General features: G+C 51.2%; 1 protein-coding gene across 2 annotated transcripts in view; it reads left to right on the forward strand.

Annotated features, from left to right (window-relative positions):
* NLRC5 (NLR family CARD domain containing 5) overlaps window positions 1-25,884 on the forward strand; it is a 108,278-nt gene that overhangs the window by 45,818 nt on the left and 36,576 nt on the right. For both annotated transcript variants that reach the window (XM_027771846.1, XM_006148406.3), the window contains exons 10-25: window positions 818-901; window positions 1,016-1,105; window positions 1,898-1,957; window positions 3,550-3,615; window positions 4,063-4,146; window positions 6,387-6,470; window positions 7,745-7,834; window positions 11,244-11,312; window positions 12,073-12,144; window positions 12,836-12,919; window positions 13,528-13,611; window positions 15,006-15,095; window positions 15,792-15,836; window positions 16,858-16,947; window positions 18,565-18,648; window positions 25,267-25,350. In XM_027771846.1, the coding sequence (XP_027627647.1) occupies window positions 818-901; window positions 1,016-1,105; window positions 1,898-1,957; window positions 3,550-3,615; window positions 4,063-4,146; window positions 6,387-6,470; window positions 7,745-7,834; window positions 11,244-11,312; window positions 12,073-12,144; window positions 12,836-12,919; window positions 13,528-13,611; window positions 15,006-15,095; window positions 15,792-15,836; window positions 16,858-16,947; window positions 18,565-18,648; window positions 25,267-25,350 (1,260 nt within the window). The remainder of the gene's footprint in view (window positions 1-817; window positions 902-1,015; window positions 1,106-1,897; window positions 1,958-3,549; window positions 3,616-4,062; window positions 4,147-6,386; window positions 6,471-7,744; window positions 7,835-11,243; window positions 11,313-12,072; window positions 12,145-12,835; window positions 12,920-13,527; window positions 13,612-15,005; window positions 15,096-15,791; window positions 15,837-16,857; window positions 16,948-18,564; window positions 18,649-25,266; window positions 25,351-25,884) is intronic.

Here is a 25,884-nt window from a genome sequence, read left to right on the forward strand (position 1 = left end):
CCTAAGGAGGGATGGGACCAGGGTCCCTTCTTAGCAGCTCCCTGGAGAACCACTGCTGGTTCATATGGCACCTGCCTGAGATTTAGAGAAGACAGCCCTTCATCTGGACAGATGCACCCTGGACCTAGGGTGCAGCACTTCATTGACTGGAGCGTGAAATGGACCACCATCCCTGTTGTCCCCTCAGCTGGGCACCTTTGTACAGTTATCACTCTGGTCAGGACAAAGGCTTAGAATTTTGAACTTGTAGACACTTTTCTGATAAAGGAGTGACTTCATTCTTTCTCCCATCACCCACCATTGCTCTCGATCAGCCTTGCACCTCTCCATTCAGCTGTCACTTCAGTTGAACCCAGGAAGGACTGGACTATGGATCCCATTTATAGATGGAAAAGTTAAAGTCAGAGAGAAGTGTGTTTCCCTGGTTCTCTGGGTGAGTCAGGGCTCGAGCTGAGGCTGGAAGTGACATCTCTGGTATCCCAGGATAGACTTTGCTCATCACTGAGGAGTTAAGAGGCCTAAGGAATTGGGCATCATGCATACTGCAGACATAAGCCCTGAAAGCAGGGCACTGGGTCTCCTCACTCACCTCATGAGATCTTCACAGTCAGTCTTCTAGATCCTTGGACCACCAGATTGGAACTCCCCCATAGGGGTTGCATGAGGACAGAAGTGAAGCCAGCTCTGCCTGCTGGGTGCCAGGTGGCAGGTCACCAGTTCTTTCTGGTCCTCTGTCTTGTCTCCCCATGTCACCTGCTAGCTGGGCATCCAAATGTCAACCCCTGGTTTGAGGGATTGGGTTGTGGTCTTCTTGCAGTTTTCAGGACAACCAGCTCAAGGACCAGGAGGTGCTGAGCATCATGGAGGTACTTCCTCTCCTGCCACAGCTCCGAAAGCTTGAGTAGGTGGTCTTTCCACTCCCTCTCCCAGCCTGGTCCCTCTCCCTGCTTGAGTAGGAAGGAGGGTCTGAGGGCCACGGGGATTCACTCCTGACACCTTTGCCACAATCACGCAGCCTGAGCCGCAACAACATCTCCGTGTCAACCCTACTCTACTTGGCAGAGGTGGCAGTCAAGTACCCTACTGTCAGGATGCTGCAGGCCAGGTGAGCAGAAGGAATGGGATCCCAGCTTTCGAGGTCTTGAGAAAGGAGGAGGAGAAAGGGTGATGGGAAAGGGGAGAAGCCTCTAGTCCTCAAGATCTGCATGTGCATGTGGGAGTCTGTCTTACAACTGTGTCTCTAAGCCTAGCTCAGGCCTTGCACCTGGTACTCAAATTAGTAGATGGATGAATGGATGGAAAAATGAATGGAGAGATGGATATAAAGATGGGTGGATAGATGTATGGATATATGTATGGGTGGGTGGATGAATGGGAAAGTGGATGGATAAATGAATGTAAAAATGAGTGGATAGATGGATGTAAAGATGAGTGAATGGACAGGTAGAAAAGTAGATGGATAGATGGATGGAAAAATAGCTGGATTGGTGGATGGAGGATGGATAGATGGGAAAAGTGAATGGATAGATGGATGTAAAAATGAATGGGAAAGTGGATGGATAGATGGATGGAAAGATGGATGGAAAGGTGAGTGGATAGTTGCATGGAGGGAGAGAGGAAGGAAAGAATCAACAGATCTCAGAAGCACCAGCATAGCCAAAGGAACGACTGGCCGCTTGCCACTCTCCATGGTGCTGCCCCAGCACTGCCTGCTTGGGTTGCGGCGCAGGTTCATCAACAACGGCAGAGTCAGCATTTTACATGCTTGCTTTGAGGCACTTCGGCCAGTTCTGAAGCAGCATTCTCTAGATGTTTGGGTCAGGAAGGGGTGCCTAGGTGGGGGCAATGTGCTAGTTTTTAGCCCATGAGGTTCATGACTCGCTTTCTGACCCTACAGGGAGTCAGACCTTATCTTCCTTCTCTCCCCACCCACGGAGACAGCTGAAGAGCCACAAAGGTAAGAAGCTAGAGAGGGGAACCCATCCTGAGCAGTGGTCTGGGCAAAAGGAACCCAAAAGAATCTAGGAAGAACTGGAATGTGGGAATTCTTCGTGCTACTGATGTGCTGAGGCATGAATTACTGCAGTCAGCGAGGGATTTTACCTTCCTCTAGCGTATCTGGACCACCCTGTAGTCAGAGAGCATCCCCAGATATAGAGCCAGGCCCTTGAGGACATGCAAACACTGTTAGACCGCCAACCAGGTGGGGAGTGCCCTGAGAAAACTCACAGCTGAAGTAAAGACGGGGGCAGGCAGTTACGGGCCTATATCTTTGGGCTATTCTGAGACGTAAATGAGTCCTGCATTTAAGGTGCTTGAACAGAGGCCAGATGGTAATGGTGATGCAGTGGTAATGCGACAGTCTGCAATACTAGGCCCACGTGGGGAAGGTCCTGGGCTCGCATCTGGAGACCTCCATGAGCACGCTGGGTGTGCGTGCCCGTGCTCATGGTCCAGGCCAGCTGAGATTGGAGGTGGATCACAAAATGAAGACTGTTAGGGATTTTTCTCTTCCTTTCTTTCTCTGTCTCTCTCTCTCTCTCTCTCTCTCTCTCTCTAGCTTTCTCTCATGAAGGAACTATATAAATACACTTTTTTTCAGAGATGATGTGCTTAGAACAGAGCTGGCATGCAGTTGGCACTGCTGTGCCTGGTTCCTGCTTGGGAAGTCTTAGACGGGTAGAGAAAGGGAAGCTGCCTCCCACTAATGAACATGGCCCCTGTGCTCCCTCACTCTCTCCCCTGGCCCAGAGAGAGATGATGTGTGTCTTTGAACTAGTGCTTTCCCTGCACTAGGCCTCGATTCCTTCACCTGTGCAACTCCCAGCAGGACCACAGTAGCATTCCCCTCCGGCTGTCTAGATCTGTGAGGCCCAGTATGGTAGCCTCTAGCCACATGGAGCTATTTACATGGTCATACTTCACTTATTCAGTGGCCCTGCGTGGCCAGTGGCTCCCATAGTGGATGACATGAATGAAGATGTCCATTGTTGTAGAAAGCCCTCATGGCACCCGTCTACAAGTCTTGAAACCTGGCTCTTAATGTCCTAGATTCTCTGCAGCCCCCAGACTTCTCCTGGCCAGATAGGAAAGAGTCCCCAAGCCTGGGCCCCTGTGTACAGCGCATGCTCCCTGCCTTGGCAGTCACACACACACACCCCAGTGAGCACACGCTGAGCTTCGGTTTTGTGCCGATGTTGGGTGCCTGACCACGCACTTTGGTCGGGTCCTGCAGGAACGCTGTGTGTTAGATATTGTCTCTCTGTTTCAAAAAAGAGGGGAGTCTTACATGACTTGGGTGACTTGCCCAGGGCCACCCAGCTACACAAAGCAGAGCCAGAGTTAAATCAAGGTTGTTCTTGCCCTTACACCTTTTGCTTGTGGCACTTGGCCAAATGGTGCCTCGGGCACTTTCCAGCCGCCATCTTTGGTTCTCATCCCATGTGGTGCTGCTGCAGGGTCTCCAGCCCTGAGAACCCAAGGAAAGAGACTTGACCCCTCACGCCCTGTCTCCTGAGCCCAGGCTAATGTTTAATTTGTTCTTGTCAGAACTTCAGGCCAACAAGAAAGTGACAGCCAGAGGAAAGAGGCTCCGGGCAGAAGCCTGACACTCAGGTACCTCTGTGGGGTCTGTCCATTAAGGAGAAGGGGATGCTATGGGGGAGTCCCAGGGGAGTGGGAGTCCCAGGGGCGGGAGAGCTGTGCAGGGAAAGGGTATGCACAGCCCAGCCTGGTTTGAATAAGAAGCACTAGTCACAAGGAGAGCCACAGTTTAATGTCCCCTGCTATATGGCGGCCATGGTGTCACATGTTTTTTATCTACTCTGATTGCAATCCTTCTAGAAGCCCTGTGCAGCACACATTATTATTCCCAATTGACAGAGGAGGAAATTAAATGTCAGGCAGGTCAAAGGCTTTGCCTAAGATCACCCAGCTACTAAGAAGTGTAGCCGGGGTTAGCCGCCAGGTCTGTCAGTCTCCTGACACACCCAGTTCTCAAAGCTGGAGGGAGCCTGGTGTGGCTTTTGGCCCTGAGCCCCTACATCCCCGACCCCTCACCAGGCTCCGGAAGTGTGAGCTCAGGGTCCACCACGCGGATGCCCTCACAGTCCTGCTCCACAAAAGCCCCCACCTGGAGGAAGTGGAGTGAGTATCCTGGGAACCCCTGGGGCAGGAGGCAGGGATAAAGGTTGGGGCAGAAGGGGCAGGGCCCCACCTTTGGGGGTGTGGGGGAGGGGTGTGCTAGCTCGTGAAGAACTCTGGGGAATCCGAGACTCATGACAACAGCCACAGTCTAGGACTGAGTTGGCTGCAGGGGAGGGGCTTTACACCCACCCACACGTCAAATCCCCCCATCTCTACGATGGAAGCACTGTTACTGTCCACGCTTTAGAGAGGAGGAATTCAAGCCACAGAAAAGTAAATGTGCTCAAAGGCACGCAGGTAGGAAGGGTCCAGCCCCGGATTCAAGCGCAGACAGCCCACTCCCAGGCGCATCCTTATAACCCCAGCTACTTCCGTCATTGAGATCTGCAAAGTACTATAAAAATGCCGACCCACCTGGGTCTCTAAACTTCAGCCCCCTATGCCATCGGATCGGCCCCCGACTTTCTCCCAGAGTAAAGGGAGACACCCCGGGGGCTGGAAAGATTCCCATGTTTTCCTGTTCTTTTTTTTTTTTTTTTGGAGAGATTTTCACTGTAGGGCGCGTGCGCTCGCCAGACAGACAGAGAGAGACATAGAGACAGAAAGCGAGAAATCAGCCCCCAGGGGGGATGGTCACGCCGCAATCCCTTCTCCTCCATTCTCCTCTTGGGATCTTGGGCACGCATGCACACGCACCCGGCGTGAGTTTTTAAGCCACCGGGTCCGGGACACGAACCGCGGTCGACTACGTGGGAGTCCAGCGACATAGCCATTACGCTAACTGCTGGTTCCCGCCATGTGTTCCTGTTCTTGGGCGGGACTGATGAGAACTTCGGGGCTGGTGGAGGTGCTGCCCTGTCGCTAAGAGGGGAGCCCCACCAGGATGGTCCCAGCAGGTCCTCAAATGACATACAGGTGGAGGGGTGGAAGGCCATGGTGTGTGCCAAGAGGTGGGGGTGGCTCCCTTGGTGACCAAGCCTTGATTCATACTTGTTTCACTGAGACAGCCAGGGCAGGACTCACAGGTGATTCTTTCCGGGTCAGCCGGCGGCATGTTGGTTAAGGGCACTGGACTCCCCCCGACTGCAGTTCAAGTCCCAGACCTGGTGGCTTGCTTTCTCACTTTCTCTCTCTTGCTCTCACTCTGTCCCTCTCTGGTCAAATAAAAAATAAACACATAAGTTAAATACAATAATTAAATTTAAAAAAAAAAAAAAGAGGTGGTCCTTTCTGAACAGGCATTCTTGCACCCACCTGGGCCCCCCGAACCCACTCCGCCCAGTATTCTTACCTTCAGTAACCTGCTCCTCACTCACCTGGTTACACAGATCACTCCACAGCTCCCTGGCCTTGCCCCCAGAGCCAGTCCATCCTGGGTCGATGTTAAGAGCTCTCAAAGCCATCCCCGTTCTCCATCCTTTTTAAATCCAGCTCCCTCACCCCTCATCTCTCGCCTGGGTGACCTCAGCCTCCTCGCTGTCTCCCTGTTTCCATCCTGGCCACCTCCGGCTGGCAGAGAATGAACCACAGTGCCCCGCTGCCTTCCCCTTCACTCCCTCCGCTCAGGACAGAGCCCAAATCCTAAAGCTCTGGGTAGTCCAGAACGCTGCCCCCAAACTCCCAAGCCCCATCTGAGCCCACCCTGCCACTCATTCTCCAGTCCAGGCGCACAGGCTTCCTTTAGGTCCTGGCATGTGCTGGACCACAGGGCCTTGGAATGTGCAGTTCCTACTCTCGGGGACCCCCCTGCCCCCGTCTCTCCCTGCCTTTTACTTCTTTAACTCTTACTTTATCCAGAAAGTGGTTCAAGTATCAGGAAAGCTTTCTCGGACCTCCAGACTAGGTTAGATGCTTGCCCCTAAAACCATGAGGCACATCGGTGAGGGTGTCATACTAAGGAAGGGTGAGGGTGGGCCTTGAAGGCAGGCTGCCCAGGTTCAAATCCAGGCCCACCCTTGAACAAGGCCTTAACCACTCTGTGCAGGGATTTGCTCATCAGTAAGATGAAGCTAGCAATAGTGCCTGCTTCATTGACTTGTAAGGATGAGACATGCCAATATGATAGCTGTAGAAGCACCTAGAATATTGCCAGGCCTGTGGTATGCAGTCTCTCAATTTGAGTTAGGATCAAGGTTCATTCTTGGGGGTGATGCCTTGACTAGAGTCAGAGAGGAACTGCATGGGTACAGGGGGTCGGGGGAACTCCAGGCCGGCAGCATGGGCCCTGGGCTCTGTCTCAGCTTCTCAGGGAACCAGCTAGAAGATGAAGGCTGTCGAGTCCTGGCAGAAGCCATGTCCCGGCTGCACATCGCCAGGAAGCTGGAGTGAGTTGCCTACCCTGCCCCTGGGGTCCAGCCAGTCCCTGTTGCCCTGATCCCTGTGCCCATAGTCACCAGAAACAGTGCCATCCACTAACCACTCTGCCTTCTCCCAGCTCAGCAAAGTGGAATGGCCTGGCCATGTCTCACCTTCACCTCTGGCACGAGCCACTGTCCAGGTTCCGATTACGGAAACCCTTCCCCGTGTAGACCATGTTCACTGCACATAGGTGGCTCGTGTTCTAGTCGTCCCCATTATGGCCCTGGGGTAAGGTGGGGTGGGCTGGGGTGTTGCTTTGGGCAGCATTGGGTGCCAGGTGGATGGGTGCTGGCCCCAGAGAGCAACGTTGCCATCAACTAACCACTCTGCCTTCTCCCAGCTCAGCAAAGTGGAATGGCCTGGCCATGTCTCACCTTCACCTCTGGCACGAGCCACTGTCCAGGTTCCGATTACGGAAACCCTTCCCCGTGTAGACCATGTTCACTGCACATAGGTGGCTCGTGTTCTAGTCGTCCCCATTATGGCCCTGGGGTAAGGTGGGGTGGGCTGGGGTGTTGCTTTGGGCAGCATTGGGTGCCAGGTGGATGGGTGCTGGAGGGTTGTACCAGGAGATGGTGTCTTTGGGTGGTCAATGTCAAGGTGCAAGGGTGGGTTGTTGGGTGGTGAGGTAGAAAAGGACAGTGTAGGTTTGCGGGGTGTGCTGAGGGGTTGTGTGGTATGGGGTGGGGGTGGTGTGGGGTGAGCTGTGTTGGGATCTTCAGGCTCTGTCTCAGCCTCTCAGAGAACTAGCTGGATAGGAAAGGCTGAGATTTGGTAACTGGCTCAGCCCTTGGCTTTCGATTTAAAGCCTGGCTCAGCCCCTTAATAGCTTTGTACCAACAGAAAGTAGCTGAGTATCACTGGGCCTCCGTTTCCCCATCTGTAAAATGAGACTCATGAGACCATTTAGGTATGAGGCCCTCAGCACAGAGCCTGCTATAGTCAGTGCTCTGAAAGTGGTGTTTATCTCACAGATGAGGAGACAGGCTCGGAGAGGTGAAAACTCCGTCAGCTCTTACCACTTAAGCTGGAGAGCTTTACTCTGGGGGTGGAGGGTGGGGTCTTGCATCTCTTGGTTCACCCACATTCTTGGCTCAAATCCTTTGAGAGATACTGATTAGGGACCAAGGATCTCCCAGCAGTGACAGCCAGCACACTGCCATGTGGAGGGGACAGGAGCTGCCCGGGGCTGGGGATCTCAGCCACCTGCTGACAGCTGCATCCCTCCTGCTGCCCACAGCCTCAGCGACAACGGGCTCTCCACGTCTGGGGTACACTGCGTGCTGAGCGCCGTGAGCGCGTGCCCAGCCCTGTCGGAGCTGCACATCAGGTAGGAGACCCCTGTAGACCACCGGCACCCCGCCCTCCGGCTCTCTGAAGTCTTCCGCATTCTTTCTGGCCCCAGGCCTGGGGGAGGTACAGCAGTTGCTGGTGGCCTGCCCAGACATGGGTACAGCAGGTGTCCCTTGGCCCAGCAGCTGTGGCGTGGGCTGCCCACAGCTCTGCCTCCTCTGGACGTCTGCCCTTGGCTGGTAGGAGCCAGCGGCACCTGGGAGGGTACTCCCCACCCAGCCCCCAACCAGAGAGGTGAGGACAGGCAGGGGGTACGACTCTCCAGCCTTGCTGCCTTAAGTGCCCGTCAGGCTCCAGAGCCTCCCTCGGATCAGGCTGAGGACTGCCCAGTTCAGCTCCCACTGTCCCTTCCTGGTTTCTCTTGAGAGGAGTCCCTCAGCACGTGAAGTACACAAGTGACCCAGTGACACATGACCTCCCCCCCGCCCCGGTCACAGGCCCAGGCTTTGCTGCTGGAAAACCTAACTTGAAAAAGGGCCCAACCTTGGGGCTGGCAGGTGGTGTGGTGGCTAGGGCCCTGGACTCCCACATGGCTGACTGCAGCTCAATTCCAGACCTGGGCTTGAACTGGCTTGCTTTCCCACTCCCCCATCCCCAAATTAAAAAATAATAAATGAATAAAATTAAATAAAATAATTATTTGTTTTAACACAGAGGGGGCTCCCCTTCTTTCTGAGCCCTGCTATTCAGTATGGGAACTGAAGACAGATGCTCGTGAGTGTCAGCACCGTGCTTGCTCAGAAGGAAACCTCGTTCTCGGCTCCCAACGGAAGAGGGTGGTCCCTGCTTTAAATACCCCTCAAGGGAGGAGAGTGAAGCTGAATTTACCAAGGACACCTCAGTACCCTTTAATGTAATTTATTTTTTTAAGTTCGTTTATTTCTTCCATGAACAAAACAAGCAGAGAGAGAGGGGTAGAGAGACTGTACCCCCCAATGGGGTCTCAGTGCTGAGAGTTTCCCCCTCCCCCCCAGTTTATGGGCACATGCGGCCTTGAATACTCAAAGAAGAACTCCAGGAACCTTCCCACAGGGGCAGCCTCACACAGTGTGGTGGTTTACCACTGTGCTGGGGGCAGCCCCCCGGCCCCTCCACCCCCGTCCACTTTACGTGCTGATTCAATAAAGAGTCCCTGATGTGTTCCAAATAACACTTCATCCACTTCTAGGACTGTAGCTAAGAACATTACCATGGCTGTGCAAAAATAGTTATTGAGGATGTTCACCTCAGTGTTGATGATAGAAAAACCTGAAAATAACCGAAATGGGGGTGAGCAGATGGCATAGCGGTTGTGTCGCTGGACTCTCACATGGTTGACTGCAGTGTGAGTCTCAGACCTGGTGGCTTGAAAATCACTCCAGGTGTGTGTGCGTGTCCAGGTGTGTGTTCATGGAACAATTGAAAAATGCTTTTTACACAAGTGGTCTTCAAAAAAATTGTGGGAAACAGAACTAAAGTGTTTACTTTGTTGCAGAAAAAAATTAAAAGAAAGAGAAAGAAAGGAAAGAAATCCATGCATAGCTTCATAATACACATTTTTCATGAATTTTTTGAAGACCACCCCCCATAGATCCAATTCTAAGATGGAGGAATCACTGGTATATTAAATAAACCTACACAAGCTTTTGTTTGTTTGTTTGTTTGTTTTCTGGGAGGTGTGTGGGAGGGAGGTTGGTTTTGTGTTTGTTTGTTTGTTTTGCTATAGGGTACATGCACCCACCAGAGAGAGAGAGACAGAGAGAAAAAGGGAGAGTGAGAAAGCACTCCCCATGGGAGATGGCCATGCCACAATCCCTTCTTCTCCATTCTCTTGTTGGGATTTTGGGCACGCACTTGCTCAGCATATTTCTTAAGCTGCCTGGTCCAGGACTCAAATTGCATAGTTAACCATGTGGGATCCAATTACCTTAACCTCCATGCCACCAGCTAGCCTAATAGACTTACAAAATTTTAACTCATCATCTTTATATTGGGTTGTTGGGGGCATCATGCATAGAAAAACATAGAAAATGCGTCACGACTTTCCCGACAACCAAATAACAAAGCTTTTCAAGAATACTCAGAGGTGGAGAGGATAAGATAACCCATTGCTATTAATAATGATTGCTGACCTCCCACACAGCTGGAAATGTGCATATAGGGGCCAGATGGTGGTGCAGCAGTAAAATGTGTCTGCCCTGTGGGGCCGGTACACACAAGAAGGTTCCCAGTTTGCACCCAGAGACCTCCCTGAGTATACCGGCACATGCATGGTCTCAATCGAGGGCTGGCTGTGGCATCAGGACCCTTTAGGGGGTGCATCCTCTCTACCTCCACCTCTCTCTCATGGAAGAAATTTTAAAAGAAAGAAAGAAAATTCTCTTATAACTTTTAAGCACTCCCCCAAACTTAACTAATAGCCTACTGTTGATCTTACCAATAATATAGAGTCAATTAAGTAACACATGTTTTATATGTCATATGTATTATATGCTGCATTCTTAAGGTAAAATAAACTAGAGAAAATGAAATGTTATTAAGAGAATCATGAGAAAATTCATGTACAGTATTGTACTACAGTTTTCAATACATTTATTGAAAAAAAAATCCATATACAAGTTCAAGGCTCAGCTATATTCATCATTATATTCATTGGCAATTCGTTTCTTCTTCTGTCCCTTAAAAAACTAATTTATAAATTAGAATCAAGGGGCCAGCAGGTGGCATAGTGGTTAGGTTGATAGACTCCCACTTGGCCAACCGCAGGTCAAGTTCCATACCTGACAGTTTGAAACTCACACCAGGCATGTGTGCGTGCTTGCCCAAGACCCCAAGAGGAGAATGGAAGAGAAGGGATTACAGCGTGGCCGTCCCCTTGGGGGCGGAGGGCGGGTGATTTCTGTCTCTCTCTCTCTCTCTGTCTCTATCTCTCTCTGGCAAGCACATACACCCTATAGCAAAAATCTCTCTCAAAAAAAAAAAAAAGAGAATCAATATTTCAATCCCATTTTAGTAAGACAAAAATTAACTGCATGAGAAAGACCTGGAGGACTCACTCCAAAAAGCTAGCAGTGGTCATCGGCAGTCCACATGCACTCGTGGACAGGAGGAGAACCACCCTCAGCCGGAGTACTCCCCGAGTTTGGGGAACAGCAGTGACTGGCAGAGGGAGAGAGGTTTCAGCCAAAGGCCAAAAGAAACAGAAGACAGAAATTAAGTTTTTTTCAAGGATTTACCACAAAAAGAGGGCTGCTTATGCAACAGACAAATTTGCGACCATGGTAGAAAGACTTCTGGCCCCACAAAGCTCAGAGGAGGGGGATGCGGTGGGAGGCAGGGGTGATCCACTAGGGTTAAAAGGGATCCAGAGCCTCAGGGATCCAATGACCTCTTGCTTATCTCTCCAGCCTAATGCACAAGACTGTGATCTTCTGCTTTGCCCAAGAGCCGGAGGAGCAGGAGGGGACCCGGAAGAGGTAGGGTCCCAGCATCATCCCAGGTCCCCTCTTGGGCAGGTCCACCCTTCCCTGACCTTTGACCTTGATGAATTCAGGCAGGAGCAGGAAGTGAGCAAACTTGGATGTAGTCTAGAGGGGCCTTGAAAGGACAGACTGCCTCCCTGTTTCGTGGTGCCCAGAGAGTTCTGAGATGTAGGGTGTCTGCGGTTGAGGAAGCCAACTGGGGCAACCAGAGAGTGATACTCAGGAAACTGAGGCCCTCCTGCCTAAACCCAGAGCATTTGCCTGGCCTGAAGCTCTGATCTTTGTAGGAACTTCTGGCTCCTTTTGACACAGGCAAACACCCTAAAGAGGGTGTTTGCCTCCTCCAGGGTGCCTTCCTGGACTGCCCCAGTCTAGCACACAGGCAAAGGCTCAGCTCTTTGTTCCTTGGTGTCCACCACAGTCTCTTCTGGAGGGTCTGAGTTGTTGAGGGCTTGATTAGAGCTGGGGCTGATAGCCCTGACGGCACGGATGATATTAATGATGATAACAGCCGAGGGTAATTGAGCATTTATTACATATGCACCAAGCACCTAACTAAGGCAAGTCACGTATGTAATATTATCCTGGGGAGGGGGCGGGGGTGGTCACACAACTCTGAAGTGAGGCCAAACTACAACCCAAATCTGACTCCGGACTGAGTGTAAGATTGAATGTGGGAGATGAGATTGAGGATGTGCTCCGGAGACAGTGGACAAAGCATTTGCCCAGCTGGCCTTTGCGTGTGTCCCTCCAGGCTGGCTGCATTTCTTGACAACCTCACGCCCCAGGTGCCATCTGACCTGCCCCTGAGCTCCAGAAGGATCAGGTACAGTGATGGCCTCTGGCTCCGGGTGTGGTTCCAGCCTCCTCTTTTCCCTGCTCCAAACTTGGCCCCAGACCCCAAGCCCCACCTGCTCCCTGGGGACACCGTGACTGACTGTATCCAGGATTCATGGCTTGTTTTCCCACTTCCTGCCACCCTGGCCCCGCCCAGCCCAGACAGAGCTCAGGAGGCAGCCCCCTTCTGCAGCCCAGGAATCCCCACTCTCCAGAGCTCCCAGCCCCTAGAAGCTGAGGCGCTGGGGGAACTCTGGACAGAGAGGAGGGGAGCACTGGGCCCCTTCCCTCCTGGTCCTGGCCCATGTCTGGAGACTCAGCTCGCCCCATGGGGCCCCCCGGTCAGCCTCTTCTCACCCCCTAGCTTGCTTGGTGTCTAGCTCAACCTCCTCTCTGTGTCTCACCCCTATCCCTCTTGTAAGTTGTTTCTCTCTGTCTACTACCCTTAGTCTTCTCTGTCCTCCTCTGGTTCTCTCTCTCTTCTCTGGGTCTCTCTGTGTTGATTTCTCTCTGTGTCTCTGACTTGTATGTGTATGAGGTCTCATGAGTGTGGTGTGTGCTATTTCTCTGTCTATCTGGGCTCCAGTCCTTCCTCTCCTGCAAGCCTGGCTCCTTGCCTGTGTCTGGGGCGACGGGCGGGTCCTACTTCCCTTCAGCAGGGCAGGTCTGCCTCTCTGCAGGTTGGCCCACTGTGGCCTCCAAGCCAAGCACCTAGAGCGGCTCAGCAAGGCGCTGGGAAGAAGCTGCCATCTGGGTCACCTCGAGTAAGTGATCGCAAGGCGGGCGGGGCCCATCAGCGTTAGCTGCTATTAGCGTGCCTTCTGGGACATCTATCAGTGGCGTTTCCCTTAGTGAAGTGAGGAAGGAGCTCCTTAGAAAATCTGCACAAAGCTGGGATTCCCCTGGTGGCATGGTGGTTAAGGCAGCTGGATCCCACGTGGCCAACTGCATGGTTTGAGTCCCAGATCCAGCAGCTTGAAAAACACGCCAGACACATGGATGTGTGGCCAAGTTACCCAGGAGAATGGAGGAGGAGGGATGGTGGCATGACTATCCTCCATGGCGGGCTGGGGAGAGTACTTTCACACTCCTCCACCTGTCTCTCTCTCTCTCTCTGTCTCGGGTGAGTGCATGCACTCTCTAGCAAATTTTTAAGAATAAAGAAAGTTATGACTCAGGCCCCCTACACTCCATGTTCTCTGAAACGCAGGATGAGAACTTGGGGGAAACCCCAACTGTGTCACGTGAGATCTGCCGAGATCTGGCCTAGCAGCCTAGGCCTGGGTCCCCAGTTTCAGAAGCCAAGTGCCCGGGAGCAATTCTGCTACCAAACCCCATTGCCACCCTCACTGACTTCTCTCCCCGCCTCCAGCTTATCAGGCAATGCTCTGGGCGATGAAGGTGTGGCCCTGTTGACTCAGCTGCTCCCAGAGCTAGGCCATCTGCAGTCCTTGACGTGAGTGAACAGTTAGGCAAAGTGTCTTGGGGTTGTCTTGGGCAGGAAAGGGCGGGGGCATCCTGTGTCCCATCCCCTCCCCCCTGGGGTTATTGCAAAGATGAAACCAGAGCAGGCGTGTACCTTGTCTGGCCCAGAACCTGAAAAGCCAGTAAGCGTTCTCAGTAGGGGAGCTGCTACTGTGACTCTCACTGCTTTAGATTGGCCTCTGTGACTCAATAATCCAGCTTCTCTTCTCCACCTGTCTCTGTGTCTCTGGGAGGCCCAGACCACCTGGGGCAGAGTGGACGCTATGGGACGTGTCAGTGGTTAATAGCCTGTAGCCGTTCTGGCTCCAGGTCCAGGAAGGGGCTGTCTGATGGGGCACTGGGAGGGTACCTGAGCAGGGTACCTGGGCTGCTGGCGGTGCTGGGTGGGGAGTACCTGACAGAGAGGGGAGATAGTCTGTATGGGAGACACACTGAAAGGAGGCCAGGATCTTCTAACTTGGCCTCCTGCAGACCAGAGTTCCTGGACCCCAAAGGCCCGTAGGGTTCATGGCTTCCACACGTCCTGCCCACCACTGAGCTCTGATGGCCAAAGTGAAAGGGACCCTCTGATAGGTCATAGGTCCTGGATTCCAGGCTGGCTCCACCACCTAATTTCTGTGTGACCTGGGGCAGGGTTCTAGGTCTCTCCAAGCTCCTGGTTTCTAGTGAACACAGAAATTGTAGGGTGCCTCCTGCTTACAGCTAGTCTCAGAATCAGGTGCTGTGGGCCCTTCTTGCCTGATCTGTCTTTGGAAATGGCAAGGAAAGAAGGTCACCCTCTTCCTGTTGCAGGCCTGCAGCTGGAATGGGAGGGCAGCCTTGCGCTGCCAGCAAATGACATGCAGATTGGAGCTTTCAGGCATGTCCCTTCTTAATGCGGTGGATGCCTGGATGACCCAGTGCCTGCCATCCTGCCAGTGTCCATGCCTGAGGCATGTGGCATTAAATGGCAATTAAAAAAACCATCATGACAAGTTGACAGGAAGACCACAAAAGAAAGAAAAAGCTTTGTCCCTGCATTTTGAACAGGAGGCCCCATGTTTTTCATTTTGCACTAAGCACCACCCCTCCTTTATCAGATGGGGAAACTGAGGCCCAGTTCTTCCAAAAAGCATGCTTACATTCATTGCAGACCGAAAGAATCCTTGTTCTAATCTCAGCTCTGACACCAATGTCTCATAGCCCTTAGTGGGCCTCGGTTTCCCCACCTGTATAGTGAAGATCCAGAAGGGGAACTCTCTGACCATCTGGGCTCAATGGGTTCATCATCTGAAATCAGGGACAGCCCTGTCCTGTGCTCTGATCACAAAGAGGGTGACTTTGAGTCCCGGTGACCTCCCTCAATGTCACGCCTATGTTCTCCAGCCTCAGTGAGAATGCCGTGTCCCTGGATGCTGTGTTTAGTTTGGCCAAGTGCTTTTCCACTCTGCGGTGGGTTTTCCAATTGGATATCAGGTGAGCGCGCCTCTCTGCCCCAGCCCCCTCAGCCCCTCATCCCATGGGGCCACAGGCTCCTATGCACGCCCTACCTCCCACGTCTGTCATGTTCATGACGTGTCATCCTTAGGGCCTTGGGCCATACTGGGTGCAGTGGGCATGGGGAAGGAATGAATGAAGGGGTAAAGCCCAAGGGCACTCATTTCTCCAAATTCACTATAGGACAAAGTCCGTCGATTCTCCCTCCCTCCCTCTGCATTAACCTCAGAGACTTTTAAGAAAACTGGGAATTGCATGTTTGGGGCTTGGTTTAATTGTGGGGTCACTGGAGCTGGTGAGAATATAGAAGAGAAAGCATCCATGGTTTTAGGGGAGGTCTGCTTCCCTCGCCCTTCTCTGAGGATCCTCAAGAATGGAAAGTGCCATAGCAGATGGACGTGGTCCCCAAGCCTCTCTAGGCCTCGGTTTTCTCATCTGTAAAATAGAGATTAGGATGATTCCTGACTTCATGGCAGTCAGGAATTGTGAAAATCAAATGAGATAATGGCAGTGGTGTGCTCTGCACGTGCCTTATAAATGTGGCTGTTGCTTAATCTGTTTCTCGTTCCATTAGCCAAGAAAGCAGGCCACCCCTACGCCAGTCTGCTCGCTTGTCGCTGCCTGGGAAGGGGTCCTTTGCCCTTTCTCAGACTGCTGCCTTCCCTCTGCTTCCAGCCTTGAGAGCCAACACATCCTCCTGAGCGGTGACAAGAGAAGCAGGTGAGGCGGGAGCGCTCTATGATGGCATGGGTGGGGTGGGCTCCCCTCTCCCTCTGGCCTCCATTTCCTGCAGGTGCCCCCCCCCAGACCTGAGCTGATGCCTTAGCCCTATAGCGAGCTACCCAGGTCAGGCACGTAGAACCCATCACCGCTTCTATAACTGCCTCCCTCATGGAGATCGTCAGTAATCAGCTGCCTGAAATCCTTCCTGGATGAAGGCAATGCTGATGGGAGGGAGGGAGCGAGGGCACCAGGGTGATGCCAAAGCCATGCAGGTGCTAGCAGATGGCTGCTGTGTGGGTGGGGACACAGGAACAGTTAGCTTCTGCCTCTGGGGGCCTTCTGCAGACTCAAGACTTCATATGAGTCACTGCCCTTTCACACTCTGAGTATCACATTCAAAGTCGAGAAATCAAGAACCGTTGAGTCTCTGCAAAAAGTATTTCCTGATCTTTGCAATAAACAGTGCACAATGGTTTTAGCTCTTCACAGATGTTTCCAGCTGCCCCCTAGTGGGTCGGGCATGCTGGCCTCACTTGGGAGGCTTGGCCACAGAAAAGGGGCCTGTCCATTCAGCTGACAGAGCAAATTCACAGCCAACAGGTCGGGGAAAAGTACTACCCTCCCAGGTGGACCACCTGCTGCCAGGGCTGGCCCGAGGCCAGACTAGGGGCTCAGTTTCTGGAACCCTTTAGCTCCCTGAAGCCAAGAGCTCTTGGGTGCAGAGAAGCAGGAGCCATGTGATGCTAAGTCGGTGGTCAGGGAGGAGGGGCTCCATCCTAGCCCCTTACTGCTCCCCTATCTGGCCAGGTGCTGCACACCTGCACAGGTCCAAGCTGTTGGCTCTTCTCGTTCCAGCTCTGCTTCCCTGGGCTTTAGTTTCCCCATCTGTACAGTGAAGGGCTGGGCTAGGACCTAGTGACTTGATTGTCACCAGCACCCCTTCCAGTTCCGACTTCGAGTCTAGGAGTCCAGGGCGAATGATCCGAACTGCCATTTCAAATGCTTTCTCCTTTTTAAGACATGGACCAGCTGCTGGATCTTTGCCAGAGTTCCCAGAGGGAGCCCAATCCTCAGGACTGGGTCAGCGCTGCAGCTCTAGGAGCTTCCGGTACAGTCTCATCCACCTTTTACTTGTGTTGGGGGTAACTACAATGTGGGAGTGGGTAGAACTGAGAAGAGGGGCCTAGGACTGAGGACTGAGGACTGGGATGGAGGCAAGGAGTTTTATAGAAAGAGGAGTGATGAGGGACCATCCGATGGCCTCATGTTTACGTTGCTGGACTCGCACATATTCGACCATGGTTCAAGTTCCAGACCCGCCATCTTAATACTCCCGCTGGGCACATGTGCGTGCGTGCCTAAGATCCCAGGAGGAGAATGGAGGAGAAGGACTTGCAACGTGGCCATCCCCCCTGGGGAGTTATTTCTTGCTTTCTGTCTTTCTGTCTCTCCAGCGAGCACATGTGCCCTATAGCAAAAAATCTCTCTTTAAAAAAAAACATAACAAAGAAGGGTGATGTGAGGGAGTTGGGGGTGGGGGAGGCAGCTGGACAGGCCCAGACCCCAGCGTTCTCTGCCATATTTCTCTGAAAGCAGACCCGGCAGCCCAGTCCTTCCCTGTCTAAGGTGCCATCTGCTTTGGGGGATACCCATTCTCCAGAAAGAAAGTGGCTACCCCAAATATATCCCAGGAGGAGAATGGAGGAGAAGGACTTGCAACGTGGCCATCCCCCCTGGGGAGTTATTTCTTGCTTTCTGTCTTTCTGTCTCTCCAGCGAGCACATGTGCCCTATAGCAAAAAATCTCTCTTTAAAAAAAAACATAACAAAGAAGGGTGATGTGAGGGAGTTGGGGGTGGGGGAGGCAGCTGGACAGGCCCAGACCCCAGCGTTCTCTGCCATATTTCTCTGAAAGCAGACCCGGCAGCCCAGTCCTTCCCTGTCTAAGGTGCCATCTGCTTTGGGGGATACCCATTCTCCAGAAAGAAAGTGGCTACCCCAAATATATTACTCACCTGTGAGAAAAGTCAAGCTGGAGAGAGAAATGCTGCCTGCCTTTGCTGGGGTCTAGCCTGGGAGCTGGCAGTTTACCGGCTCTGCCCAAAGAGCCTGTGAGACCCTGCCTGAGCTCTCCCCTTCCCCAGGTCTGTTTCCTCACCTAAGCTGAGGCTTGATAGGGTTTTCCAGAAAGGAGAGTGACTTGTGTGCCGGGCAGGTTGGACAGCGTGTGCAAAGGCCCGGAGGAGTGGAAGTGTGGCCTTTGGGAAGCATGTCAGTAGGGCTAGTGCATGAACTGGGAGAGCAGAGGCCAGGGAGGCCACAGGAAATGCACTTCGTGTTTAGCCTAAGGGTAATAAGGAACCGAAGGTTTTAAGCAGGGGAGAGGCCTGATCAGACTGCAGAGTTAAAAGATGAGATATTTACAGGGTGTAGAGGGATTATAGGGAAGCCTGGAAGGTGTTAAATGGGCCAGGAAGTGAGGATGGTCCTCCAGACTCAGGCAGGGGCAGCAGGAAAGACTTGGAGAATCATTGGGCAAAACTGTTACTGTCAGAGAGGTGGGACTGGGAATTGAGAGACTTGGAGAGGAGAGGGTACCCTGCTGGGGATGTCGCCTGTGGCCCATGGCCTAGGGAGAAAGCCTTTGGGGAAAGAGCACGTCCCTGGGGTGGGTCAGATGACCTGAGCCCTCTCTGATCCCCGGGCCTGCCCCTGCCTCTTTTCAGCCTCGGGGAGTGTCAGCTGGAGCCTCCCAGCCTCACCCACCTCTGTGCGACTCTGGAGGACTGTCCAGGGCCACTGGAAGTCCAGTAAGTAACAAAGACAGCCCTGAGGGCATGAGGTGGGTATCAGCCTGGCACCTGGGAGGGGGGTTGGGGTGAGAGGCCTGGCAAGTCTTTCCTAATCCTTCCCCCGAGATCTCGCTAGCCTGGGCCTAGGGGAGTTTCTGACCTAGTGGGTATGTGTGTGGCAGCGCGGAGGGGTGGGGTGGGGGGGTTCTTTGCCTCCATGAAACACATGAGGCACTGCTCCAAGCCTGGGGAAAGCCCTCACCTTCCCTGTCCACTCCAGGCGGGGCACCTAGGAGGCCATGAGTCCTGGAGCCCCGCCCAGCCACCCACTTAGTCCCGCCTCCGTGGCTGGAACTCCATTCCTTCAGAGAGCCCTTCTTTAGGCTCGGGGTTACCACCTCATTCACCCCTGAACACCTGAGGCTGGGACTGGAGTCTAGACTCGGACTTGGACTCCGGAGTTGGCTCAGCCACCTGCAAGCCGGGTGACTTTGGGCAAGTGGCTCTGATTCCCTGGGCCCCAGCTTCCTCACCTACAAAGTGGTCGGACAGCCTTTCCCCTTGGCATTGTGACTTTATTACAGTAATTAGCTTAAAGAAATCCAGGGCAAAACTCGCTTCACCTAAACAACCGCTTCCATCAAATCAGTGCTGTCCTTTGTCTCTGTGACCGCCCATTCCTTGCGTGGCCTCCTCCATGTTCAGACACACAGAGACCCGGAGGGAGGGGTCTTTGGTGTGTGACACACCTAGCCTCCAACCATTTAAGATCTCTGCAAAATGTTTTTGTTTTGTACCTCTGCAAAATGGCTTTCCCTGAATATCACAACATGTGGGTCTGATTCATTTAGTGTTTTATTTTTAATTTATTTACTTATTTCTTCTGTAAAAGAGATGGACAGGGAGACAGGCATCCCCACCCGGATCTTCAAGCCATACTCCTCCCCCAGTTTCAGTTGACCCAAGCACAGGCTCATGGATGTACCCAGCACGTGCAACCAGGTCCCTGGACTCAAACTCAATTTCCTTTACAGAGATTTTTGCTATAGGGCGTGTGCACTCCCAGAGAGAAACAACAGAAAGAGAGAAAGTGAGAAATCACCCTCCATGGGGGATGGCCATGCCTCAATACCTTCTCCTCCATTCTCCTTTCGGCATTTTGAGCACACATGCACATGCACCCAGTGTGAGTTCCAAGCCACTGGGTCTGGGACTTGAATCACAGTAGGCCACATAGGAGTCCAGCACCTCAACTCAACCACTGTGCCACCTGCTGGCTCCCAACCTCGATTATGATCATGCCACCACCTGGCCCCTATTTTGCTTTTTAATAAACTGTTTTAGACCTGATTTGCGGTTGTAAAGGTAGTTCAGATCCTCTCTTCATTTTGCTCGTTGTGAGCATCTTCCATTACCACAGCCTGGTTGTCACAACTGAGACAACTGTGCTACTGTTGACTGGACTCCTGACTCCACCCAGGCTCTGCCAGCTTTTCCACAATGCCCTTCCTCTGATCCAGAACCCATCCAGGACCCCACATCACATGTAGCCCTCATGTGCCTTAGCCACCTCTGGAAGGTGAAAGTTTCTCATTCTTTGTTTTTCCATGTTTTATTATTTTTTTTTTTTTAGATGTTTGCTGTAGGGCAAAAGACAGAGAAAGGGAGAAAGACAGAGAGATTCAGAGATGGGGAAGATGAGACATCACCCCCCCCCCCAGCACAATCCCTTCTCCATCCTCTTGGGATTTTCTTGGGCATGTATGCACATGCACCTGGCATGATTTTCAAGCTACTGGATCCAGGACTCGAACTGCAGAGTTGGCCATGTGGGATCCAGCCCCTTAACCGCCACATCACCTGCTGGCCCTGTTTGTCATGTTTCTGGCAGGTATATGTTAAACTGTCCCTCTGCAGAGGTTCGTCTGATATCTTTGTCAGGGTTACACTGGGGTTGTAGGACTGGGGGAAGAACACAAGGAAGAGGACGTGCCTTTACTGTCATGTTGTCCCAGGGATGCCGGCTGCCGACCTAACGCTGTTGAGGCTGGCCCTGATCACCTGGCCAAGGCAGTGTCTGTCCTACTTTTCTGCTGGAAAGTTACTCTTTAATTTAGAGGACACTTTCCTGCCAAGAGCAGAGTGTGGTTGGTAGCAGTGCTGGATGCACCATGGCTAACTGTGGTCAGATTCAGGGGCTGGCTTGAAAACATGCTAAGCACGGCAGGTCCTCAGGAGCTGGAGAGCTGGGGAAAGGGGATTACGGTGTGATATAACCCTACCGAGGGTGTTTTCTCTTTCTCTCCCTGCCGGTATGCACACACATGCTCTCTGTCAGAAATAAATAAACTTAGAAAAAAATACTTTTCTTATGGAGATTTTCAAGTACACATAAAAGCAGAGGGACGAAGCATTAATGGCACAAAGAGGTGTGGTATTATCTGTTGAAGATATTTTGTAGTTTTATCAACTGTACTAGGGAGAAATGTTCACCTGTTGAAATATCCATTTTGTAAGACAAATGATAATGTGATTGATTGTATGGAAGAAAATGAAATGAAAAAAAATAATAATAAAAGGAAAAAGAATTTTTAAAAAAAGCAGAGGGAGGGGCTAGCAGGTAGCATTGTGGTTAAGATGCTGGACTCCCATAAGGCCAACTATAGTTCTAATCCCAGACCTGGTAGTTTGAAATATGCTGGGCGCATGTGTATGCAGGCCCAAAATCCCAGGGGGAGAACAGAAGAGAAGGGATTGTGGCGTGGCCATTCTCCCTGGGGAGTAATTTCTCACTTTCCCTCTCATTGTCTCTCTCTGTCTCTTTCCAGCAAACACACACAACCTATGGCAAAAATTTAAAAAACAAACAAACAAAAACACAGAATAGTATAATAGACCCTATGGTACCCTCCTCCTGCCTCCATAGTTCTCAACCTGTGGTTCCAACCCACACATGCACTCACATGTGCATGCACACACATACACAGTTATTTTGAAAAAATTCCCAGATACTTTATTGCTTTCTCTGTAAACATTTTAGTATACATAGCTAAAAGATAACTACTGTTTTTGTTATTGTTTTAAGATAGATTTTTGCTACAGGGTACATGTGCTCACCAAAAAGATAGAGGCAGAGAGAGACAGAAAGCAAGAAATCACTTCTTGATTTCTTTTTTTTTTTTTTTTTTTGAGAGGTTTTCACTATAGGACACGTGTGCTCACCAGACAGACAGAGAGAGAAATAGAGACAGAAAGTGAGAACTCACCCCCCAGGGGAGATGGCCACGCCACAGTCCCTTCTCCTCCATTCTCCTCTCGGGATCTTGGGCATACATGCACACGCGCCCGGAGTGAGTTTTAAGCCACCGGGTCTGGGACGCGAACCGCGGTCGACTACGTGGGAGTCCAGCGACATAGCCATTACGCTAACTGCTGGTCCCACTTCTTGATTTCTTGCTTTCCTTCTTTGGGTGGCCAAACCACATTCCCTTCTCCTCCATTCTCCTCTTAGGATCTTGGGTATGCATGCACACACACCTGGAGTGAGTTTTAAGTTGCCAAATCCAGAACTCAAGCCATGGTCAACTATGTGGGCGTCTAACGATGTAACCATTACACCATCTGCTGGTCCCATGTACTTATTTTTTTTTCCAGCATAACCACAAAATCATTATATGTAAACTAATGTTTTAAAGAATTATTTTATTTCATTTATTATCATTATTCAATTGTTTAATTTGACCAGAAAAAGACAGAGAGAGAAAGGGAAAGTAGGAAAGCAAGCCTTCAGATCTGAAACTCAACCATGGTTGGCCATGTGGGAGTCCAGTGCCTTAACCACCACGCCACCTGCTGGCCTCTATACATAAACTATTAACAGCAATTCCTCAAAATCACCAAATATGCCATCAATGTTTCATCTTCCCTGATCATCTCATATGTATTTACAGTACTTGTACATTCATGTCTTTCAATACTAACCTACCACAGTGTTGGCATGTGCAAGTTGTTCAACCACCTGCATTTGGGGGCTAGAAAGATACCCAAGCTGCTTCCAGGGAGTTGGTTTTTTGTTTTCTTTGTAGCACCACAGCCAATGCTGCAAAGTACTCTTCCATTGTGTAAATGTTAAGCTTCTGCTTATAACAGGCACTGGGCTGGGGCCTGGGGACACAAGGGTGATTGGGATATCCACCAGGGGCTCACTATTAATGGGAGGAGGTGTGTCATGGAAAAAGCCCACAAGTGATGCCAGATGGTGTGAGCCCAGGTGGAAGTCTAAGAGCCTGCCTCAGCTGTGGTTGGAGGAAGTGGGAAAATGGGCACAAAAGCCCTTTGCCAACTGTAAGAGAACCATGACCTCTTATAGGATTATTGTTATCAATAATCATCAAAGTACTTAATGCAGAGGTCCAGTGTTGACCAGCCATATCCTGGGGTTTTACTTGGTGGCCAGGGAAGCAGTGAGACTCCAGCCCCTCCCCAGGTTTAACCATAGCAGGACCGCTTTGGCTGCATACTTATTGACCTACCATGTGGGATGCTGTCATGGGTAAAGGATCCATCACTTTAAAAAAGTGTGTAAGCCTCACCTTTACTCATCCAGCCAGCGGCCGTCACACTGTGTATTTGGAGTCTGGGGGAAGACCACCCCTCAGTGAAGACCCCAGGCTCAGTCCCTAGGACACAAAGGGTTGGGCTGAGCCTGTAGCCTAGGCCTGGCAGGGGTTCTACCATGAGGCTTCCAGCTCCAGAACCACAGGCTGTTCCTCCCATTCTACCCCATGCCACCCCACTCCCCAAAATGATGCTGGTTCTTGCACCCCCAACCAACCAGTAGCAGAGAGCCAGGTTCCTGGAGGCCTTAGTGAGGGAAAAGGAGAGCCTGTACTGGACAAAGGAACAGGGATGAGGAAAGGGGGCCAGTGAAGGTCGAAGGGGGAGAAGGCAGAAGGAGAACACAGTCCAAAGGCTTCCGGGGGTCAGGAAGTGGCTCTGGCCCCTCCCCCAATGGGGGAGTAGATATTAGTCCTGGGATGCTCAGGGACTCTAGCTCTCCCTGTTCTCCATCTAGAGCAGAGATCGAAAGTGGGCATCTGGAGTGTCTTCCAAGCGCCCTGAGTTCTTTTTTATTTATTTATTTATTTATTTAATATATACATTCAATGACATTGTTTAGCTTATGAAGTGAACATTGCAATATGTGAACATTTCTCCCCAGTCCAGTTGATCAAAATATCTTCAACAGATAACACCACACCTCCCCGTCCCGTCAATGCTCTGCCTCTGTATTCCTCCTCCAAATGTCCTTCCCTAGGCCTCAGTCCTCCACACACACCACATCTGGCATTCACACCCATCTCTTGTGTTTGTATATCTTTTTAGTCAATCAGTTTCGGTCATAGAGTGTAGACACTCAGTATATATTAAGTGGGGATATACGATGTCTCTCCATAGCCTGGTTTGCTTCACTCAGTAGTAAATCTTCAATATTCTTCCACTTTCTGTCAAAAGCCAGGGTTTTGTTGTTTTTTTATGGCTGTTAAAAGGCTGACTGTTGTTGTTTTTTATGGCTGAATAGTATTCCATAGAGTATATGTGCCACAGTTTTTCAATCCATTCATCCATATGGGGGCCAAGTACCCTGAGTTCTAACAAATTATCTGGGCAAGTGATGAGCTGGTCTGTCTGGTTTTGATGGGTAACCAAAGATCCACATCTTGCCACTGCATGCTGAATTTCCAGTGTCATATTCACTCCTCTGGGTTAAGTTACAGTCTTTTAGATTTTAATAATTTATTTTATTTTATTTTATTATTATTGGTTTTGTTTTGTTTTATTTTTGTTTGTTTGTTTTTTGCTATAGGACATGTGCACTCACTAGAGAGAGAGAGAGAGAGAGAGAGAGGGAAAGTGAGCCAGTAAGACGCCAGGTCCAGGATTCAAACTGCAGCTGGCCATGTGGGAATCCAGCTCCTCAACCATGCCACCTGCTGGCCCCTAAGGCTGCATTCTTTTCATTTTTTCCTTCCTTCTTTCTTCTCTCTTCTTTCATAAACAGCAAGAGAGATGAGAGAGAAAGAGAGAGATACCACCCCCAATAGGAAGTGGATGCTATGATCCACCCCCAGCCTTTGGCCAGACCCATATCTTGATCATGTGCTAGGCATGCTTGGGTAGGCCTCCAGACTTGAACCAGGAACCTTTCCATGTAAGACTGCTTCACAGAGTGCCGATTCTTTCCACTGTGCCCCCTCCTGGCCCCAGCACTCTTTTCCTAACAATTGTGTTTACAGAACTCTAAACTTCATGGTTCTGAGACAACAATCCTGCTAGTCCATTCACTTGGGGAAAAAGTCTACTATACCCCTCGGAAATTCATGAGAACCTATTAAAGGCTGGGGGAAGTTGTGCAGCTAAGAAACGACTTCATTTGGTTTAACCCAGTATTTTCAGAACCTACCTGACCTTCCCCTTCCTCCAACTGCAAGGACAACTCAAGGACCCCGTGTTGGAAGGGCATGTTTTGGGAAGCGCTGGTTAAGTCCCATCTCCAGAAGGCTCTGGCTGTGAGGTCGCACACCCTGCTTTCCCAGAAGGGTCTCCCCACTCCTCATCAAATGCTTTGTTTCACAGGTTGTCCTGCGAGGTCCTGAGCGACCAGAGTCTGGAGACCCTGCTGCACCACTTACACCGGTTCCCCCAGCTCAGCCTGCTGCAGTAAGACTGTTTGCCCTTGCTGTTCCTCGGCCTGTGTCCCTGAGGCGCTTGCACTGCAAAACCTTCGCCCTCTTCCCCCTCACTCCTTCCCTTGGGCGCTTCCATCATTTTATCTGACACAACTGGGGAGTATGCTCTGCTTCCACCTCACCCCGAATACTCTGTCAACCTCAAGGAGAGGTATTTGCCCCCTCTGGGTCTCAGTTTCCTCATCTGACGAATGGGATTCCTATTCCCTAACCTTCCCCAGGGTTGGGATTGAACTGGACAGTTGCTCTAAAAGCACTGTCGAGAATAGAAGGCTGGTGACAAGCGAGCTGTCCTACTTCTCCCCACCATGGCAGGGCCCCCTACCCCCAGAGAGGGAATGTACAGATGTAGGTCATGTATATGTCACACGCCACTGTTTAAAGGTCACCCTTGAACTCCGTCAAAGGGGGAATTTAAGCAGCATCCCCCAAAGTATTTAAAACTCGCATTTTCTAATTTCAGCTCAGACTGGTTAGAATTTAAAAAGGAGTTTCTTGAAATATT

This window comes from Tupaia chinensis, unplaced genomic scaffold (genome assembly GCF_000334495.1).
Source record: "Tupaia chinensis unplaced genomic scaffold, TupChi_1.0 Scaffold000235_1, whole genome shotgun sequence".
NCBI lineage: Eukaryota > Metazoa > Chordata > Mammalia > Scandentia > Tupaiidae > Tupaia > Tupaia belangeri.